At 35.6% G+C, this 18,505-nt stretch overlaps 2 protein-coding genes across 8 annotated transcripts; one reads left to right on the top strand and one right to left on the bottom strand.

The window, feature by feature from the left end:
- Positions 1 to 272: 272 nt before the first annotated feature.
- Positions 273 to 4,029, bottom strand: LOC129572634 (uncharacterized). Of its 2 annotated transcripts, none has more exons than XM_055452644.1 (6): positions 3,611 to 4,029; positions 3,342 to 3,544; positions 3,040 to 3,280; positions 2,549 to 2,762; positions 643 to 885; positions 273 to 576 (listed from the first exon to the last, which is right to left on the bottom strand). In XM_055452644.1, the coding sequence occupies exons 1-6, from the start codon at positions 3,684 to 3,686 to the stop codon at positions 327 to 329; spliced, it is 1,227 nt and encodes a 408-aa protein (XP_055308619.1). In that variant the 5' UTR covers positions 3,687 to 4,029; the 3' UTR covers positions 273 to 326. The 2 variants fall into 2 exon arrangements, with proteins under 2 accessions (XP_055308619.1, XP_055308618.1); XM_055452643.1 differs by having other exon boundaries at positions 3,342 to 3,565; positions 3,611 to 3,749.
- On the top strand, positions 4,002 to 11,299 carry LOC129572633 (probable aminopeptidase NPEPL1). 6 transcript variants are annotated; one of them, XM_055452639.1, is made up of 8 exons: positions 4,002 to 4,137; positions 4,248 to 4,574; positions 4,638 to 4,836; positions 4,902 to 5,349; positions 5,932 to 6,088; positions 6,163 to 6,339; positions 10,945 to 11,055; positions 11,109 to 11,299. In XM_055452639.1, exons 2-8 carry the CDS (start codon positions 4,248 to 4,250, stop codon positions 11,205 to 11,207), a joined length of 1,518 nt encoding a protein of 505 aa, XP_055308614.1. In that variant the 5' UTR covers positions 4,002 to 4,137; the 3' UTR covers positions 11,208 to 11,299. The 6 variants fall into 6 exon arrangements, with proteins under 6 accessions (XP_055308614.1, XP_055308611.1, XP_055308615.1 ...); XM_055452636.1 differs by having other exon boundaries at positions 6,139 to 6,339; XM_055452640.1 differs by having other exon boundaries at positions 6,139 to 6,339; positions 10,945 to 11,053; positions 11,098 to 11,123.
- The last annotated feature ends 7,206 nt before the right edge of the window (positions 11,300 to 18,505 follow it).

The raw sequence follows: 18,505 nt of genomic DNA, 5'->3' as shown, positions 1-18,505 counted from the left end.
AATATACACATTATTTTCGCTTCATACATACCTGCGGTTCTTTCATACTTAGGAAAATGGTTCTTGAAATGATTTACGTCGCAATTTTCTTTACAAAAATTAGAATCTACCCCCTTGTTTTTATTTTGAAAAATTAGGAATTACCCCCCTACATTTTGATCAAAAATTGAAAATGTACCCTTTCCTTGGCGCGCGGTCGTCAATTTGATAAATATTTACGTGCTCTTCTCTATTGTTGAATCATTTTTTTCTAACAAAATAATAATAAACCATTTTTCGATGAAAAGATTGCGTATATTTTATTTCAAAACTTATGGAGAACAAAATTATAGAGTGCGGCGACGACGGAAATTTGTTGCAAATGATTTCAGTTGACTTGGCATACGAATGCTTATGATGCTAGATTTGGCCTTTGGACGTACGGCAATGCTGTTCATCATTTTGAATAAATTGGTTTTTGATATACCGGTCTCTTCGACTATATTTTGGATATCCATTTCATATCTGTCAGATACCAACAGAGAAAGAACGATTATGTAGCAACATGTTTTATGTACTACGTAATTCGTTTTTGTCCTGAAAAAAATTATATATCTATAATAATGTAAAACTTAAGAGGAGTATTTTTATATATGTACGTACGGTTTGTTTATGTTTGGCTGAGAAAATTTTTTTTTGATATGTGAATCTAGTTTCGACGTTACTTGTGATATCGGCTTCAATTTTATGTTTGAATTTTGATGCACTTGGTTAACTTGTTTGAAGTAATTGAGCAATGCATCGATATAAATACAAGCTTTAACCCTTTTCAAATTATCAATATCTTCTGGAAATCTGGCCTGTTGAACCCATTTAATTATATTCGACAAAAATGTTGGTTTGATTCTGTTGGGAAAAAAAAATGAATTATCGTTTGTGATGAATCTAAAGTAAATTCCAAATACACATTCTTCATTATTAAAAATAACGGTAATAACTGAGATTCTTAATCTGAATACCCTGCCATTTAGATTTCTATAATTCTCAAGACTACAGCATCTATGCTATGAGCTGACAAATAGTATTTACATTACATGATTGAACGATTATCCCACAAAAATACCCTTCCAATAAAGTCTTTATTTTTGGCATGGCCTGAAAAACTTCCGAAAGTTTCCAGCCGTTTAGGGATGCTCTATAACACCTGACGAAAATCATATAATTTTCCATTTGTTCAATACTTACGGTAGTAGGTTATAGTAGTCCGCGAGCGCCGGGGCGTTCGGGGCAACGCCCCGGGGCGCTGAGCGCCAAAGGGCGCTGAAAAGGCGCTCGAGCGCATTTTTTTTTCATAGCCGCGAGAGCGCCGAAAGCACTTGAGCGCATTTATTCTCCATAGAAAAGGCGCAGAAAAAATAGAAAAGAGCGCATTTCTCATAGAAAAAAATTGTTGCGAGAGCGCCGATATAGCACGAAAAAGGCGCAAACACTGATGTGATTCTTATATTACACTAAGAAAAACATGCGTCAGCCAATCGATATTTAGCTTCACCTGAACAATTCCAAAATGATTTCATACTTTTGCTAATTGAAGTAACTAAAAATTCTGTGGAGGAACGATTTGATGCACTGACGAAACACAACGATCTATTTTTATTTTTGTATGACTTTGAAAATTATAATGAAAACAAAGAGAATAGCCATTTGCTCAAATCATGTCAGCAGCTTGAACACGCACTTTCTTATAATGGTGTAAGCGATATAGATGGCAATGATTTATTTCGTGAATTTCCAGTTGTTTCAACCTTAGTTCGAAACAACAATTTGACCATGGCTATTGATATACTAAATATCATTCAGAAGAGTCGTATGGTAAATTTGGTTCCTAACTTTGTCATAGCTCTTCGAATTTTCTTAACGGCACCAATAGCTGTTTCTACGGGCGAATGCAGTTTTTCGAAATTAAAACTCATAAAAAATTATCTGCGCAATTCAATGGCACAAAGGCGCCTTAATGGTCTTGCAATTACATCTATCGAACATGAAGTTGCAGAAAAAATTGATTACAATGATATTATCGAAAGTTTTGCAGATTCTAAAGCACGAAAAATGAAGTTAACTTGAACAGATTTTATTATACTTTGAATAATTTATTTAAAATATATATCACACCTCAAATTCGATGCATTTTTATTTTATTGAAAAAAATTATCCTCTTTTTCTTTCTAAGTAAAAGGCGCTGCGACATATCTTGCCCCGAGGCGCCGAAGGCGCTCGTGGAGGCCCTGATAGTAGGCGTACATAGTACAGACTTAACTACTAACTTAACTAAGGAGGCCAGAGTAGCCCAAGTAACTAAACGATCTGTTTTTGAATTAAAATAAGAGTTTGGAAGTTAATTCTATTCAATTTTTTCTCCATTCATTCCATGCACAATTCGACTACCATAACGGTTACGTCTACAGTTAAGTCTATCCCCATGGGGATTGAATATGCATATTTAACTTTGGATATATGACCGGAATCAAATGCATTAGGATTAATAAATAATTGATAGATAGGTACTTACGGTAAATCCTGCGAGCTCGTTCCCAATACTTTCAATGCTGCATCATTCAAACTTTCTAGTATATCCACGTCGATTAGTTCGTTTAAATTGTAAACATCGATCAACTTTGTAGCGTCTGCATTCATTTTTGGTACCAATTCCTGTAATATATGATCCTGTTCTTCTTTTCCTCGGTCAAACTCGTCTTTCTTTACAATGTGGTTCTGGCTAATATCTGATTTAAACAATTTACGTTGAAATTATTTAAAAACAAAAAGTAGATATGAATTGTGATATGGGTGTGCATTTTCTGAAACTACTGCATGAATAACTTTCTTCAGGCAACGAACTTTTAGGAAATTGTTATAACGATAAAAAATCGAAACAATAGCGAAATATTCAATGATACCCCAAATGGAATTTTAATGTGATATAGCAACCGGTTTCGTACTATATTATTTCATTATTAACCCAATATAAAAATATAAATACTCCTTTTCGTGGTTACTAACCTAATAAAGTTTTATCCAGTTGTTCTTTCACAGCGTCAACATTAACTTTCATCTTTTCTTTGCGGTCTAGGACTTTTATTGCCTTTTTACCACCAAAATCTTTGAATAAAATCCGCCGTGCACTTTCTGAGCTCATATGGCTATGTTCGTTGGATGAGTTTAAGTTTTGTGTGTAACAGATATTGTTATGGCGATATATATGACTCATCATACTGCATTCAGTAACTTCTACTAGTTTCACCTAATGGATAATAAATAATCTTGGGTGCTGTATTTCATGGAGATATTCAAAGTTTACTAACCTCCTCAGATGTTTTCTTACGTACACCAATGAATGTTTTCTTCAAATTACATGAGGGATTTCTATCGATAAGTCCATCATAAACATTATCTTTGGACAAGGCAAGTAACAAAGACGATGTGTTCTCATTTTGAATATCCTTTGCGATACAAACATCCAGACCTGAAGCAAATTCATTGCTGAGTGAACCATTCTGGAATTGAACTAAAGAAAACGCAATAAATACTGCTGAATGAGTTGTATATCTGAAAAAAAATGTGTTCAATTTACCTATGACTGGATTTCGTTTCTGCTTTTTAGCCGGATTTTCTATTATATCGGCTATTTTGCATTTTATTTTAGTCATAATTTTTTCAGAATAATTTTAAACAACTACGCTCGGTTGACATCTATTTTCAAACACACGTGGTGCAAAATGTCAAAATTGCGTTGACAGTTCTATGTCATTTATATTATTGAAGTACTAAACGCTCTAATTTCATCGAATCTATGTTTCAGTGTTTCAATGGTCAATGTTTTAAATTTTTTCTTTGTTATGAACTATTCATTATAAAAATATTAATACTCAGATGATTTACTTTTTCAACAAATCTTAAATTTCTTGCTTTGAACTAAATTGTATACACACATGTTTTATTAGCAATTGCGCTAGCCCACAAAGCTCTTGTTTGTATTGATAATTTACACGGATGACAATTTAAATGTCCGTAATTACATAGAAACAAAGGTCGTGTCATTCGAATACAACTCAAAATTTTCAAGTGCTTACATACAGTTCTACATTTAATTGTGAAAAGGTATTTTAGATTTTAGTTTTTACAAAGATTTTGTTCTTATCTTTTAATGAATAAATGTTTTAAATGGTTAGAGCTACATTTATTTCTGAAAGAGTATTTTGGATTTTTAGATGGTTACTTTCAATTTCAATAAGACATTGACAAAAACTGATCCTCAGAGTCACCCGGTGTTAATGATTGGGCAGCTACGACATTTGTCTATTTTGAAATTTCAAGACGTTCGATGTAAATTAGCTCCACGCGTGAGCGAGGTCATTTTTAGGGATTCTATAACGTGCCTTCATCCTTCACCTACAGACTTCTGTCCACTTTATTTAAGTCTAGCGACCATCGCCGCATTACCAATAAAATCTTCACGCCATAATACAAATTCGAGGGCCCACGCAATTACACGCTTAGTGAAGACTCATACAATGAACGTTACCGAAAGCATAGTGGTACATTGGACTAGCAGGGTTTTTGCTTGCTTAAAATACAGTTTCTTTCATTGATTTTTACAGATTATTTGTGAAAAAAAAGATTTGTTCGCAAGTGCATGTGCAGTTTCAAGAGCATTCCCGTTATACTCTCGTAAGACTGGATGTCATAATGTTGAAGAAGTCATTGTAAACATTGAATTTATTCTGATCGAAAACGATACAGTCATGGAAAACATTTTATCGGAGGCTGATATTGAATGTTTATTAAACGTATCCAATGGTATATTGTATTGATAATAAAACTTCACAGCTCTGTATTATAATTTATACATATATATTTGAAAGGTATTAGACTGGCCGCAAAAATTGTAGATATGCCATGCAATGAAATGGATGTATCACATTTTTTGAATGAAATTAATTCTGTTGCAAAAGAATTGAACATAAAATCAACAGTGATACGTGGTGAGGAGCTAAATGAACGTGGTTTTGGGGGTATATATGGTGTAGGTAAAGCCATAAACTCACCACAAAGGGCACCTGCCCTTGCGGTGCTCTCGTATACTCCGATTGGTGCAACCGAAACTTATGCTTGGGTCGGGAAAGGCATTGTATATGACACCGGCGGCCTAAGCATCAAGCAAAAGACATCAATGCCTGGAATGAAACGCGATTGTGGAGGTGCGGCTGCAATTTTAGCTGCATTCAAAATTATGATCCAATCACAATTTATTCAAAATTTACACGCCGTTTTTTGCTTGGCTGAAAATGCTGTCGGACCCGATGCTACACGGTATGTGGAAAACTCAGCAAAATTTGTTTGTTATTTACTAGGTCTTTCAATAAGTCCATGGCCTAACGTACAAAAATAAAAACATCCACTCCCAATCTCACCCATAGATATATACTATGTAGTGACGCAGTGGCAGAATTGTTGACAAATAACGGTAAATGAATAAAACGAGAATCTCATTCCAGCTATAAATAGCTGGCTGTCAATACAACAGCCGTTGTCTCGTTTATGTACTGCAAATGCGTTAGATCAACACAACGAATGAAAAATTTCGAATAAATTTATTTGATATTTGAAATTTATATAAATAATTTTATCTGCAACCAACCTCTGAAGGAAATGGCCAAACACGAAAATGTGTAATGGTCAACGGTTCAAGATAATCTAACTACACGTTTGAGAAAAGATATACTAACTGGAGCGTTAAACATATTAGTATCGATTTCAATTTATGTTACTAATATTTATTTATCGATATAACCAAGCTCGGGTGAATGATGTTTTGTTCTTAGACGTAATCAAAACGTGTTTCTTGCCAAATAATACTTTCTATTGAAATGTTCTCTTCATCTATTTTCCTAGTCCTGATGATATTCATAAACTGTATTCCGGTCGAACTGTTGAAATTAATAATACAGACGCTGAAGGTCGTTTAGTATTAGCAGATGGTGTGGCATTTGCAAAGAAGGATCTTAACGCAACTAATATTCTGGATATGGCAACCCTTACAGGTGCACAGGTGCCTTTATGTTTAGCTTATATTTTGAGAATTCTAGAATTGCAAAGAAGTTTCCATCATTTTTTATCATGCAGGCAATTTCAACTGGCAAATATCATGGTGCTGTTTTAACAAATTCTGAATGTTGGGAAGTAAAGGCGGTGGAAGCAGGTCGTAATTCAGGAGACTTATTGGCACCGATTGTTTATTGTCCTGAGTTACATTTTTCAGAATTTGCATCTTCTGTTGCTGATATGAAAAATTCAGTTGCTGTATGTATTAATCAAATAGAAAAACTGATTTCAATATATCGGCAATTCCACACGAAATCAGAGAAGAGTAGTAATGGGCTGAAAATTGGCTTGGAGTCTTGTTTTCAATAGAAAATGTGAAAATCAAAATCTTAGGGCTGTTAAAGGCCCACATTTCGGAGTTCACACAGTGTAGATTTGATTCCCTTTTCAACGGTACCATAGGTTTGGCAATGTGTCAACTACTTCTTAGTTAGATTTCAGTTGACGCAAGCCCTTTTTCGATTTTTTCAATTTTTTGCAAAATTTACACTGGGTGAACTCAGAAATGTGGGCCACTTACAGCCCTAAGATTTTGGTTTTCTCATTTTCTATCGAAAACAAGACTACAAGCCAATTTTCAGCCAATTCGACGACCTCACATTACAACTCTTCCCTGATTTCGTGTGGAACTGCCGATATATTCTTTTATAGAAGGCAAATACAATCAAAATTAAAATATAAATAGCTTCACAATTATCTTGATAAGAATGAGTTTGAAAATTTACAAAAACAGGTTATGGCTTATATTTTTCACATTTTTCCAGAGCCTGCTATGAGCTAACGTCAAGCAGTGCTGACGCCCACTGATGCTAGCAACTGTACCACAAACACTGTATGGAAAAATTTTCACTCTTGTGTTGACGAATTTGACATTGATTTTGACATTGTGTTTGTAGTACACTTGCTGGCACCAGTTGACGACAGCGATGCGAAGGCACAGCGTCGTTCTGACGCGTATAAACACTACTGTGTTCTCTTTCTGTCGCATTCATAACTCATGCGGTAGTATATTATTTGCATTCTTTCTCTCCGCCTTTTCATTCGTGTTATTTGCGATGACTTACTGTTTTTATTAATGGAAACACAAATTTTAACCGGGCACAAACGGGTTAACAAAACAGTAAATTTTTTTTGAAGTACTTGCGATTCATGAGGTCGCAAATCAAAGGGAAAAATTGTAACGGTCCATTCCGCACATTTTTGATCATAGAGTAGCTCCTTTTTTTATACTGAGAGACAAGTTTACTTTAAGTTATTCATTTGAGTAATACATCATTTGAAAGCGACTTTCTTTGAGCATCTAAGATGGGGTTACACCTTTTATCTTCATAAAAATACAGCAACCATATCGACCATTCCACACGAAATCGACCAAGAATTGGATCAACCATCTCAGAATTGGCTGAAAATTAGTTTGAAGTCTTGTTTTCGGTAGAAAATGTGAAAACCAAAATCTTGGGGCTGCAAGTGGCCTACAATTTTGAGTTCACCCAGTGTAAATTTTTTGAAAAATCGAAAAAGTCGAAAAAAAATGGGTTTGCGGCAACTGAAAACTAACTGAGAAGTAGTTGACACATTTCCAAATGGTACCGTTGGAAAGGGAATCGATGAGGCTACAAAAACTGCGAAGTCACCTACCCCATATGACTTCATTGGGGCCTCCAAAAATGGGTTCACAGTATAAAATGTTCAAAAATACAATAATTTCAAATTGCAAATTTTTATTTGGGGGGTAATTTTAGAATCGAGTATGGGTAATTCCAAATGGGCCATATTCATTAAGTAAGCTGCGTATAGGATTCATAAAGGCGCCATCTATCGCTGCGCTTTTGAACTCTTATGTATTCCATTGACTTCAATGATATATTTGGGAAAGATAGTGGCGCCACGCTTTATTCTCATGCTTTATTCGTAAAGTTTTAGAAGAAAGTTCATACACTGGTATCAATGTATTTACATTGGCTGTATGGCCCCATTAGGTAAATCAAAAGTGAAGAGCAAAAAAAGTCATCACTTTTCAAAATCGATTCTATCTAGTGTAACGTGAGGACTAAAAAAAGATCCTCACGCACAGGGAAGTATTGTTGAGATCTTTGGTACAATGGATTTTTTTCGCAAAAATAATAATAATTTAAGATATCTTAGAAATATTTTTTTTTCTTCCAAATGAATTTTTTGGTCGGAAAATCTCGGAAAAGCACTCAACAATTCTTCCCTGTGTGCACCTTTGAATTTAAATCAGAGTATGGGTAAATTTTCCACATAGGGGTAATGTCCAAAATTAAATCAGACGGGGGTAATTTGACCCCTCAGAAGCTCTGAATCATATGCTTCCAAGGAATGTGTTAACTACTCACGTTTCTTTCGTAAAACTCCTTGATTTTTTCATTAAAGTTGGAATTTTTGAAATACGTCATACTTTTCTGACAAAATCAAAGTTATTGCAAACAAGGGGTGAACGAACACTATTTCGACTAACTGCACATAACGAAAAACATCGGTAAAGCGGAGCACTTATATTGGTGAAACTTCAAACTACCAATAGATTTTTGCAAATGTATTGGTAAATTCAGTACAAGTGAGAAATTTATTTATTCATTTATTTAAAATAAATAAAAATAAAAAATAAATAAATAAGATATGAAAGATAGAGATAAAGTTAGTTGGCATGAAATGTTTGTTTCATGGCTTAGACTTGCCCCAGCATAAAAACGTTAAGTGGTTTTTGTACTAATATAAGAGATATGATCATAAATATTTCGAAAAATCGTATTAATGAAAAGCTCCAGTCTAAATTCTCGACCAGCTGGCATATATGCTCAAAAACATTGAACACGCGCGTCTCGCTTTGTATTTTAATTCACACAACAAACTGAATTTTACATGTAGAATGTATAGAAAAGAAATTCGGGCTTAACTGCACTTTACGGACACATGATAAAAACGATATAATATTACCTTTACACGAAACATACATTGTCCAATGTACATTGAATGTAAAGGGGACTAATTTCTTTTTTTTTCTTCCTCGGGGTTCAAAACTTTGGATTTTTTAATTCCAAAATAGATTTTGTTTTTATGTTTAAATAATATCTGTAAGTAACTACAAATTTTGATTAAAACGTTACTACCAATGCGATACTGAACAATGAGTCCTCTTCGTAGATTCTAACAGACTACGCGTAGCGTAGAGCGAGAATGTTCACCAAGCAAAGCGAGTTTTTGATTATTTTTATTTATTTTGACTTGTATAGTGCGTAGAAACTCGAATCAAATGCGGCAAGGATGCTCAGAATAACGGTACTTTTTTTGTCCCGGAAAAACACGCCTAAACCTATAAATCATCATCCACGATAAAGCAATACATTCTTCAGTAAAGTTTTAGTACTCGACAAGAGCTATGCAGCGCGCTGGTAAAAAAAATTGATATAATTTTGTTTGTTTCTCCAGAAAATAAAAGCTATATACGATAGAACCCAGCAAAAGGCATTTTTGAAGTAGAAAAGGTGATCTTCTGCATCTAATATTACGAGTTGAAAACATAAGCTGGATCAGGGCCATTTTTCGACCTTTTACACCCTTCAGACAGTATTGAGATAGTTCTAGATCGCGCCATCGAACATTGAAATCGGTTCAGTTGTATAAAAGTTATGGACCTAAAAATGTAAAAAAATGATTGAAAAATCTCAATTTTGGCTACCTTTTTCGTTTTTGCTTCAGAAGATTTCTGTGAATTCGTGAATATCTGGCAGATTTTATTTTTTTTATCGTAAAGGGCAAAAAATAATATCAGTCTTTTTGAGTGGTAAATAAAGGTGGCAAACGGACGGACAGAGGACGAACATTTCGTGTCCGTTCGTCCTTTTATTGATTTGGGACAAACACACATTTGTCCCAATGTCCCATTGCTAAAAAGGACAAACGGAAATTTGCCCTAATGTCCCGTTTCAAATAAGGACAAACGGACATCTTGTCCCGATGTTCCATTGCCAAAAGGGACAAACGGACATTTATCCTAATGTTCCATTTCAAATTAGGACAAACGGACAAATTTTTAAAATGACTTACATCACTTCATAAGTGTTATACATCATTTTAAAAATTTGTTCATTTGTCCTAATTTGAAATGGAACATTAGGACAAATGTCCGTTTGTCTCTTTTGGCAATGGGACATTGGGACAAATGTCCGTTTGTCCCAAATCAATAAAAGGACGGACGGACGAACAAATTTTGTCCCTTTGCCACCTTTAGTGGTAAATCCACGCACATGAGTGCCACTCCATTTTAACCTCGTCTAGAGGTTTTTCATCTGATACTAATTACTTGCATTTATCTGAACTTAAATTTCAATATACATACATCTAAGAACGTTTTAGTACCATTTTTTGCTGCATTGTGTCACCTAGAATAGTTGAGAACCGATAAAAACCGTTTGAACAGTTTTAGTACATTTTAGTACACTTTATTACTCTTTAGTAACATTTAGTACTGCGCGCTGCATAGCTCTTGTTGAGTACTAAAACTTTGCTGGAAAATGAATTGCTTTATCGTGGACGGCTGATGATTTATAGGTTTAGGCGTGTTTTTTCGAGACAAAATAGTACCATTATTCTGGGCATCCAAGATTCTACACGCCGCACTTGATTTGAGTTTCTACACACTATCCTAACCAAAATATATAAAAATAATCAAAACTTAATCGATTTCATTATATGTCAATAAAGTGCAAATGTAACGAAATTCGTTCAGAAAACTTAAGATTTCCGAACGTTCGCTGTATTTATTTTCTTTGCATTATATAGAATCGCAACAATGCTCAGTCTTCATGTGCTGGACTATTTATAGCAGCCCATCTGGGCTTTGATTTTCCTGGCATATGGATTCATGTAGATATGGCATCACCTGTTTACTGTGTAAGTTAAATTATATAATTTAATAAAATATCCGTTCAATAGATTCTTTGTAGGGTGAAAGAGGTACCGGTTTTGGCGTGGCGCTATTATGCTCATTATTCGGAAATCATACGAACGTTCCTTTGCTAAAAGGCATCGCACCAGAATCCTAATAGGTCGAAATAACATGAAAAATTAAATTTCCATTTTATCTGACCAACAAGAACAAATAAAAAAAACATCACGAAAAATTGATATATATATATATGCCTATGAGTTTCATTAAATGAAAAATCTTATAAGATTTTGGTACTAATACTCGGAGTTTACTTTGAACGGAATTAATCAGTATTAAATTATATTTAAAATAAGTTTATGGATTTATCAGATAAATCGCACGTGTTGCTGTATAAACTCAACGCGTTCAAAACACACTCAACGCACGTTTGAACAAGCAACGGCAGTGCGCATTCTCACAAATGAAATTTCATTTCAGTATGATTTTCTGATAAAAAAATATTTATTGGAATAGTTACACCATACAAGAATTTTGCGATACATTGAGGTTTACGTCGACATGTCGTCGTAAAGCAAAACCTACCCGCAGCATTCCGCATTGCGATTGGATTTTCAATGTACAGGTTTACGCAAAATCATTACGCCGACACATCGTATTGCGTAAACATTTAAATTCGAATTGTATCCAACTTCATTACATTGAAAACATAATTTCAAATGGTTTTATTTAAACTTTTCATGTTGCTCAGTGCTTATCGTTGCTAATAAGACATAAAAACTTATTTAAAATAATTATTAGGGAGAATAATCAGCCATTGCAGCCTTTTAAAATACAACAAACTAAATTCGAATGAAGTTGATCACAGTTCATGCATTTTGTGACAACTATTGCGGAAGGTTGCCGATACGTTGGCGTAAACGTTGAAGCTAAATTCTTGTAGGGACACACTCAATAGTTAGAACACTCGATATCATTGAAACGATCGGCCGCTCAAATGTCCACCGAAATCGTTGCAATGATTTGCTCTTCTAACTCACCTACATAAACACAGCAATGACTTATGAGCTGAGCAGTGATTGTGTGCTTTGTGCTCGATCGTCGTCGAAATGAGCAAACAAAAAATAAATGAAACCAAACGAAATGTAGCGAAGGTTGAATTTTCATTGGAAATAAATTTTAAATTTGATTTTTGAGAACTAATCCAATAAATATTTTTTATTAGAAAATCATACATAAATGAAATGCCATTTGTGTGAATACGCACTGGCGTTACTTGTTTAAACGTGTGTTTTGAATGCGTTGAGTTTATACAGCAACGCGTGCGATTTAATTTTTTATAAATTTATTAATTTAATTTCTGATAAATCCATCGCATAAACTTATTTTGTGCTTATGAATTCCATTTAAAGTAAACTCTGTTAATACTCTGAAAATACCTAAAGAACATTCAAACTGACACGACCAAATTGTTTGCTGCCAAACTTTGTCTCGCTCACACCAACTGTCACACTGACTCGTTCATGTACGAATTGATGTTAGCGTAAAAGAGATGTTGTTCGCAGTAAACTCAGTTTAGATGTTCTTTGTAAGTTACAGAAATAACAAATGTACTTGTATCACGGAGGACGGTAGTCCGACAAGTGACGCTCCAACAACTGTGCATTTCAAGCCAAATATCAAATATGCCAGTTTTTGCGGCACGAATATATATACAGCAAGTATGCTATTTTCTCAGGACACTATTTGAGCCCCGACACGGTAGGTGACGTTGGAAAGGTTTTGGCCTAAATAGTCGGAAACATTATATCCCCCATGCCTAAAGTGTGGTCTAGGCAAAAATATAATGGTTGCAAAATTTCGATAAATTTTCAAATCTATAACCATATCCCACGAAGGGGGTACCCAGTGGTTTGAGGTGTCCAAGAAAAACTCCTCCTCACTACCTTTCCAACGCCGGTCTCAGCGCCTCGATTGGTCCAAAAACAAAAAAGTTATGGGAATTGGCAGTTTGACCATGGTTTTCTATGAAAGTATTGATTTGGATGTGGGTGAGTCCGGAAACTTTTTTGAACCCCATAGATTCTGGTGCCGATATGCCCAAGTTAAAGCTGGTGTTGGGACACATCGAAACCCGTTCTCAGATTGACATTTGCATTACAGGAGAGCTAGCTATGGCTTCACTAACCTGCATGTATACGATTTTTTGAAGTATTTATTTCGCACACTAGATCAACTCAGACGCCCATCGGGTAAAGTTGGCTTGTAATCATTTGAGAAGACCTTCAAACCAATTCATACACACATGCCAATGTTTATGTGATATAAAAGAAAAAAAGTAGATTTTTATGAAAAATCAACCCCCTTAAATTTCACGCCAAAGGCGATTTCTCACGAATCAGCCCGACAACCTTTTACCAAAAATTGAGCGTTTGTAGCCGGCCACCATACCAATAAAATGGCATATATCCGGGAAAAATCGTATTTCGAAGTTCTGGGCATCGGCGACTGATCAATGAATGGAATTTGTATGGAGAGTCGCATTCCACGATGAAATTAGTGCCAAGAATACGCATCGACTGGCTGAAAAAGGCTCACAAAAGACCATATCCGCTCAATTTTTACAAAAATCGATTAAAAGTGGTAAAAAGGCGGTCTGAAGCCATTTCATGGTCGAAAAATTGGTCGGATTGAAGTGAATTTTTCAACTTGCTCTATTTTCACTGCAAATGAAATTTTTGTTCGGAAAACACGTGAAATACACCTCTGATGTCGTTTTGGTCTTGGAAAACTGCTATTTTTTCGTAAAAACAATTGGAGTCTACCAACACCTAAATATCCACTTCGTTGTCATTTTGGTCATAAATCGGCATTTTCACATCTGAATGTATGAAATTGAACTTTTATTTCGGGGGATACATAAAAATGCATTTCCCAGAGCTTTGGTTGTTGGAAATTAATATTTTCCAATGAAATAATAAGAATCCACTTTTTTCACGTTGTTTTGAAATTTGATCATATTTTACCGCATTTTATAATGTGCAATTAGATGAAAATGGGACTTTTCAATGGTAGTGGAAATTAGATAGTGCTATCTCCAGAATTTGTGAAATTACAATGGGAATGTGTTACCCAGAAAATTGCAATTTCCTGATAATAAGACCTTAAAATAGACATACTTCTACATAAAAATGTATTTTTCCAACAAAAAAAAGCCTTACAAAATTAATGATATCAGATGAAAAACCTCTAGACGAGGTTAAAATGGAGTGACGCTCCTGTGCGTGAATTTACCACTCAAAAAGAATGATATCATTTTGAGTGACGCTTTGACGCTGTATTACCTCTGGATACGAAGTTCAGGAGTGTTTTTCGCATTCACTATTGTAAAAATTTATTCACAATAAGGAAAAATATCGCGTCACAACTTTTACACGGCAAAATGCTTAAAAGCTTTGGAACAGAATTCAAAAATCGTGACGCGATATTTTTCCTTATTGTGAATAAAATTTTACAATAGTGAATGCGCAAAACACTTCTGAACTTTGTATCCAGAGGTAATACAGCGTTAAAGCGTCACTCAAAATGATATCGTTTTTTTTAGTGGTAAATCCACGCACAGAAGCGTCACTCCATTTTAACCTCATCTAGAGGTTTTTCATCTGATATTGTACAAAACTAGAGGTGTCAACGGACACGGACAAAAATTCGGACAAAAGTGTCCGTCCGTCCGAAAACCGAAAAAAAAATTCGGACGTCCGGTCCGAATGTCCGAAAACCGAATTTTTTTTTCGGACGTCCGGTCCGAATGTCCGAAAACCAAAAAAATTTTTCGGACGTCCGGTCCGAATGTCCGAATTTTTTTTTCGGACGGACGGACGGACAAGGGGTTTTGTCCGAACTTTTCAAATTTTTTCGGACGTCCGAAGTTTTTTCGAACGTCCGAAAAAAATTCAAAGCCAAAAAAAATAATCGAGCCAGAAAAAAATTCAAAAGAAAATATATTAGTTTGTATATTAGTTGGTTTACACTTTTTGGTAAACGTTTTTACGTTGGTTGTTGCACTTTGAAACTAAAATATTCTGAGGGAATTTGTTGGTCGCAACGGATCAATTGTGGGATTAGAAAGAAATCATTGGAGCCGAGAAAATTTTCTTTTGAATTATTTTTTGGCTCGAATATTTTTTTTGGCTTTGAATTTTTTTCGGACGTCCGGAAATTTTTCGGACGTCCGGAAATTGTTCGGACGTCCGGAAATTGTCCGGAAATTTTACGGACGTCCGAAAAATCTTCGGACGTCCGAAAAAATTTGAAAAGTTCGGACAAACCCCTTGTCCGTCCGTCCGTCCGAAAAAAAATTCGGACATTCGGACCGGACGTCCGAAAATTTTTTTTGGTTTTCGGACATTCGGACCGGACGTCCGAAAAAAAATTTCGGTTTTCGGACATTCGGACCGGACGTCCGAATTTTTTCAAAAAATGTCCGGACGGACGGACGGACAAAATTTTGTCCGTTGACACCTCTATACAAAACATGTTAACAATGTAACTTAAACGCGTAAAATGAAAGGCCAGTGGAAGCATTTTAGTGACGGCTTTAATGACTGCAAAAGTCATCATTCAATTTATCGAAGGAGTGATATATTGAAGAAAAGTTTTACGTCTAATCAAACAAGTCTCTGTTGGTACCAGCGCCGAATATCGACGACATAATTGAATCTCTCAAAGGTGCAAAAGTGTTTAGTAAAATTGACTTAAAGTATGCATTTTTTCACATTCCAGTCGAAGAAAACAGTCAAAAGTACTTAGCATTTGTGACGCACAGTGGACAATATATTCCGTTGAAAGCACCATTCGGTTGTAGCAATAGCCCGTCGGCATTTCAACGTCACATCAACAACGTGTTTCGTAAATTAATTCTCGTAGGAATTGTTTTGATTTACATGGATGACGTAATAATTGTTGCAAGAAACAGAGAAGAACCGATTCAAAGATTGAAACGTGTGTTAGACTGTGCAGCTGAAGTCGGTCTAGAAATCAAGTGGAAAAAGCGTGAATTCTTGAAAACATCGATTGAATTTCTCGGTCACATCGTCGAGAATGGGTGCATCAGACCATCACCAAACAAAATCGAAGCCGTTCAAAAATTCAAAGAACCAAAAACATTGAAGCAGCTTCAATCATACCTGGGGCTCACCGGTTCATTCCGAAAGTTCATCGAAGGCTATTCATTTATAGCAAAGCCCTCGCATCGATTTTGGAGAATCAGAAGCAGTTCAACGATTATTTCATGCGGAATGGAATCATCTACAAGTTTTTAAACGGTCGAGAGTTGTTGGCCGTACCCACATCAATGGAGTTGGAAGTGATCAGAACCGCACATGAAAACGGTCCCTTTGCGACGAAGAAAGTCGAAGAGAGCATCAAGCAGCAGTATCACATCGAGAAGGGATACTAGACAATTGTATTCCATGTATTTTGGCTGAGCGCAAGCATGGAAAATCCGAAGGTTATTTGCACACAATCCGCAAAGGAGACAAGCCATTAGATACGTATCATGTCGATCACATCGGACCGATGGCAGCAAACGTGCAAAATGTATAAGTATCTATTTGTAGTTACCGATGCTTTTACGAAAATGTCATGGATTTTTCCAACGAAAACAACAAACACGAAGGAGGCACTTGACAAATTACGAGTGCTACAACAGAATTTTGGCAGCCCAAGACGAATTATATCAGACAAGGGATCTGGTTTCACATCAGTTGAGTTCGAGCAGTATTGCAAAGACGACAACATCTAACATTCGACGATTACAACAGGTATGCCACGAGGAAATAGTCAAGTTGAGCGAATCAATCGAAGCATCATTCCAATTCTAACGAAGTTATCGCTCGATGATCCGACGAAGTGGTACAAACATGTACCAGCACTACAGCAAGCGCTGAACAGTACTTATCAGCGGAGCATTGGAACAACACCATTCAAGTTGTTCACAGGTGTCCCAATGAGACACAAGTTGGATCCACAGTTGCTCGAAGCGATTGAAGAGAATTTTGTGCAACAATTTGAAGAAGAGCGCGAAAAAGAGAGAGCACAAGCGCGTGCGCAAATCGAAATTTGACGCGAAAAGAAAGGAAGCGCGCACCTACAACGAAGACGACTTAGTTGCCATCAAACGAACACAATCTGTGAATGGTAACAAGCTAGCCGAAAACTTTTTTGGCCCGTATCGCATCACAAAGGTCAAACCCAACGAAAGACTCGACGTGGAAAAGGTGGGATCGCATTCCGATCCAAAGGTGACATCAACGAGCGCGGAAAACATGAAGCGATGGACAACGATCAAAGACGATAGCAAACAGAATTAATTCAATTTGTTGTTATTTGATTTTTTTTTTCTCACTTGCTAAAGACATTAACGATTTTTGTTGTTGTTGAGAATTTAAAAGTAATTCAAGTCAATTTAACGTAGAGTCAAATTCAATTTCTTAACGTTAAAAATGCCAAGAAAATTTCCTTTTACTAATTAGAATTAAGACGCAGCCACTCTGGTTGTGACAGCTCACACGTAACATGAGCAACTTCACTCTTATTGAATAAAGAATCAGTTAATAATGCAACACGAACCAAACCACATCTCTGTGTATTATTTCCTACATAAATATCGTTATTCCTATACATTTTGTAGGGATGAAAAATATTTTATATTGAATTTTTGGCTTTGTTATCGTTGTCGTTTCGTTATCTCTTATCGGTTACACGTAAAATGATAAGAAAAAACTCGCGGTTTTCGCGGTTTTTAGCGTTACTGATAAGAGATAACGAGATGATGTCTTCAGCAAGGGATTTTTTATAAGTTTTTTTTTCACGTGACTGTTAAAAGATAAGCGATATTTGTCTATAACAAAGTTGAAGGGCAGCTTGAGTACTACAATTTTCCACATGCCGTGTTTCGTTATCTCTTATCAATTACGCGGAAAACCGCGGAAAACGCGAATCCATTCTTATCATTTTCCGCGCAACTGATAAGAGATAACGATATGATATCTTCGGAAAAGTTCTAGAACTCAACCTGTTCTACAACTTTGCAGAAGATATCATTTCGTTATCTCTTATCAGTTCCGTGAAAAATGAGGAACCATGTATTTGCGTGTTTCGCGTTTTTCCCGTATTCCGCTTAACTGATAAGAGATGTCTGTCTTCAGCAAAAATGTAGTGGACCTCAAGTACTACAACTTCACCGAAGTCAGCAAGACGATATCTCTTTTCACAATCCAGTTTTAATACGAAATAAAAAGAATTACATTGGTAATCCCGAACTTTTCCGTACCGTTGGCCTGCGTTGTCCGGGTACTTTTGATTAATTTTTGTGAATTTTCTTGAAATAAAGGCAGTAAAAATATAATAATGAAAATAAAGTGAAAAATCGGTCACTTTAACTAAAACTTCGAC

The sequence above is a fragment of the Sitodiplosis mosellana genome, unplaced genomic scaffold (genome assembly GCF_009176505.1).
Source record: "Sitodiplosis mosellana isolate CC-2019 unplaced genomic scaffold, AAFC_SMos_1.0 Smas_scaffold_5295, whole genome shotgun sequence".
Lineage (NCBI taxonomy): Eukaryota > Metazoa > Arthropoda > Insecta > Diptera > Cecidomyiidae > Sitodiplosis > Sitodiplosis mosellana.
Note: the sequence above shows the minus strand (reverse complement) of the source record. Positions and strands in the feature narration are given on the sequence as shown.

Bases quoted from the DNA above. Each gene is read 5' to 3' on its own strand.
- LOC129572634 (XM_055452643.1), bottom strand. From the start codon at position 3,686: ATGACTAAAATAAAATGCAAAATAGCCGATATAATAGAAAATCCGGCT. The intron at 3,566-3,610 runs GTAAATTGAACA...CTCATTCAGCAG, and splicing joins GAAACGAAATCCAGTCATAG to TATTTATTGCGTTTTCTTTA. The intron at 886-2,548 runs GTAAGTACCTAT...TTTTCCCAACAG, and splicing joins ACGAGCTCGCAGGATTTACC to AATCAAACCAACATTTTTGT.
- LOC129572633 (XM_055452636.1), top strand. From the start codon at position 4,248: ATGGTTACTTTCAATTTCAATAAGACATTGACAAAAACTGATCCTCAG. The intron at 4,575-4,637 runs GTACATTGGACT...TGATTTTTACAG, and splicing joins ACGTTACCGAAAGCATAGTG to ATTATTTGTGAAAAAAAAGA. The intron at 6,340-10,944 runs GTATGTATTAAT...TGCATTATATAG, and splicing joins ATATGAAAAATTCAGTTGCT to AATCGCAACAATGCTCAGTC.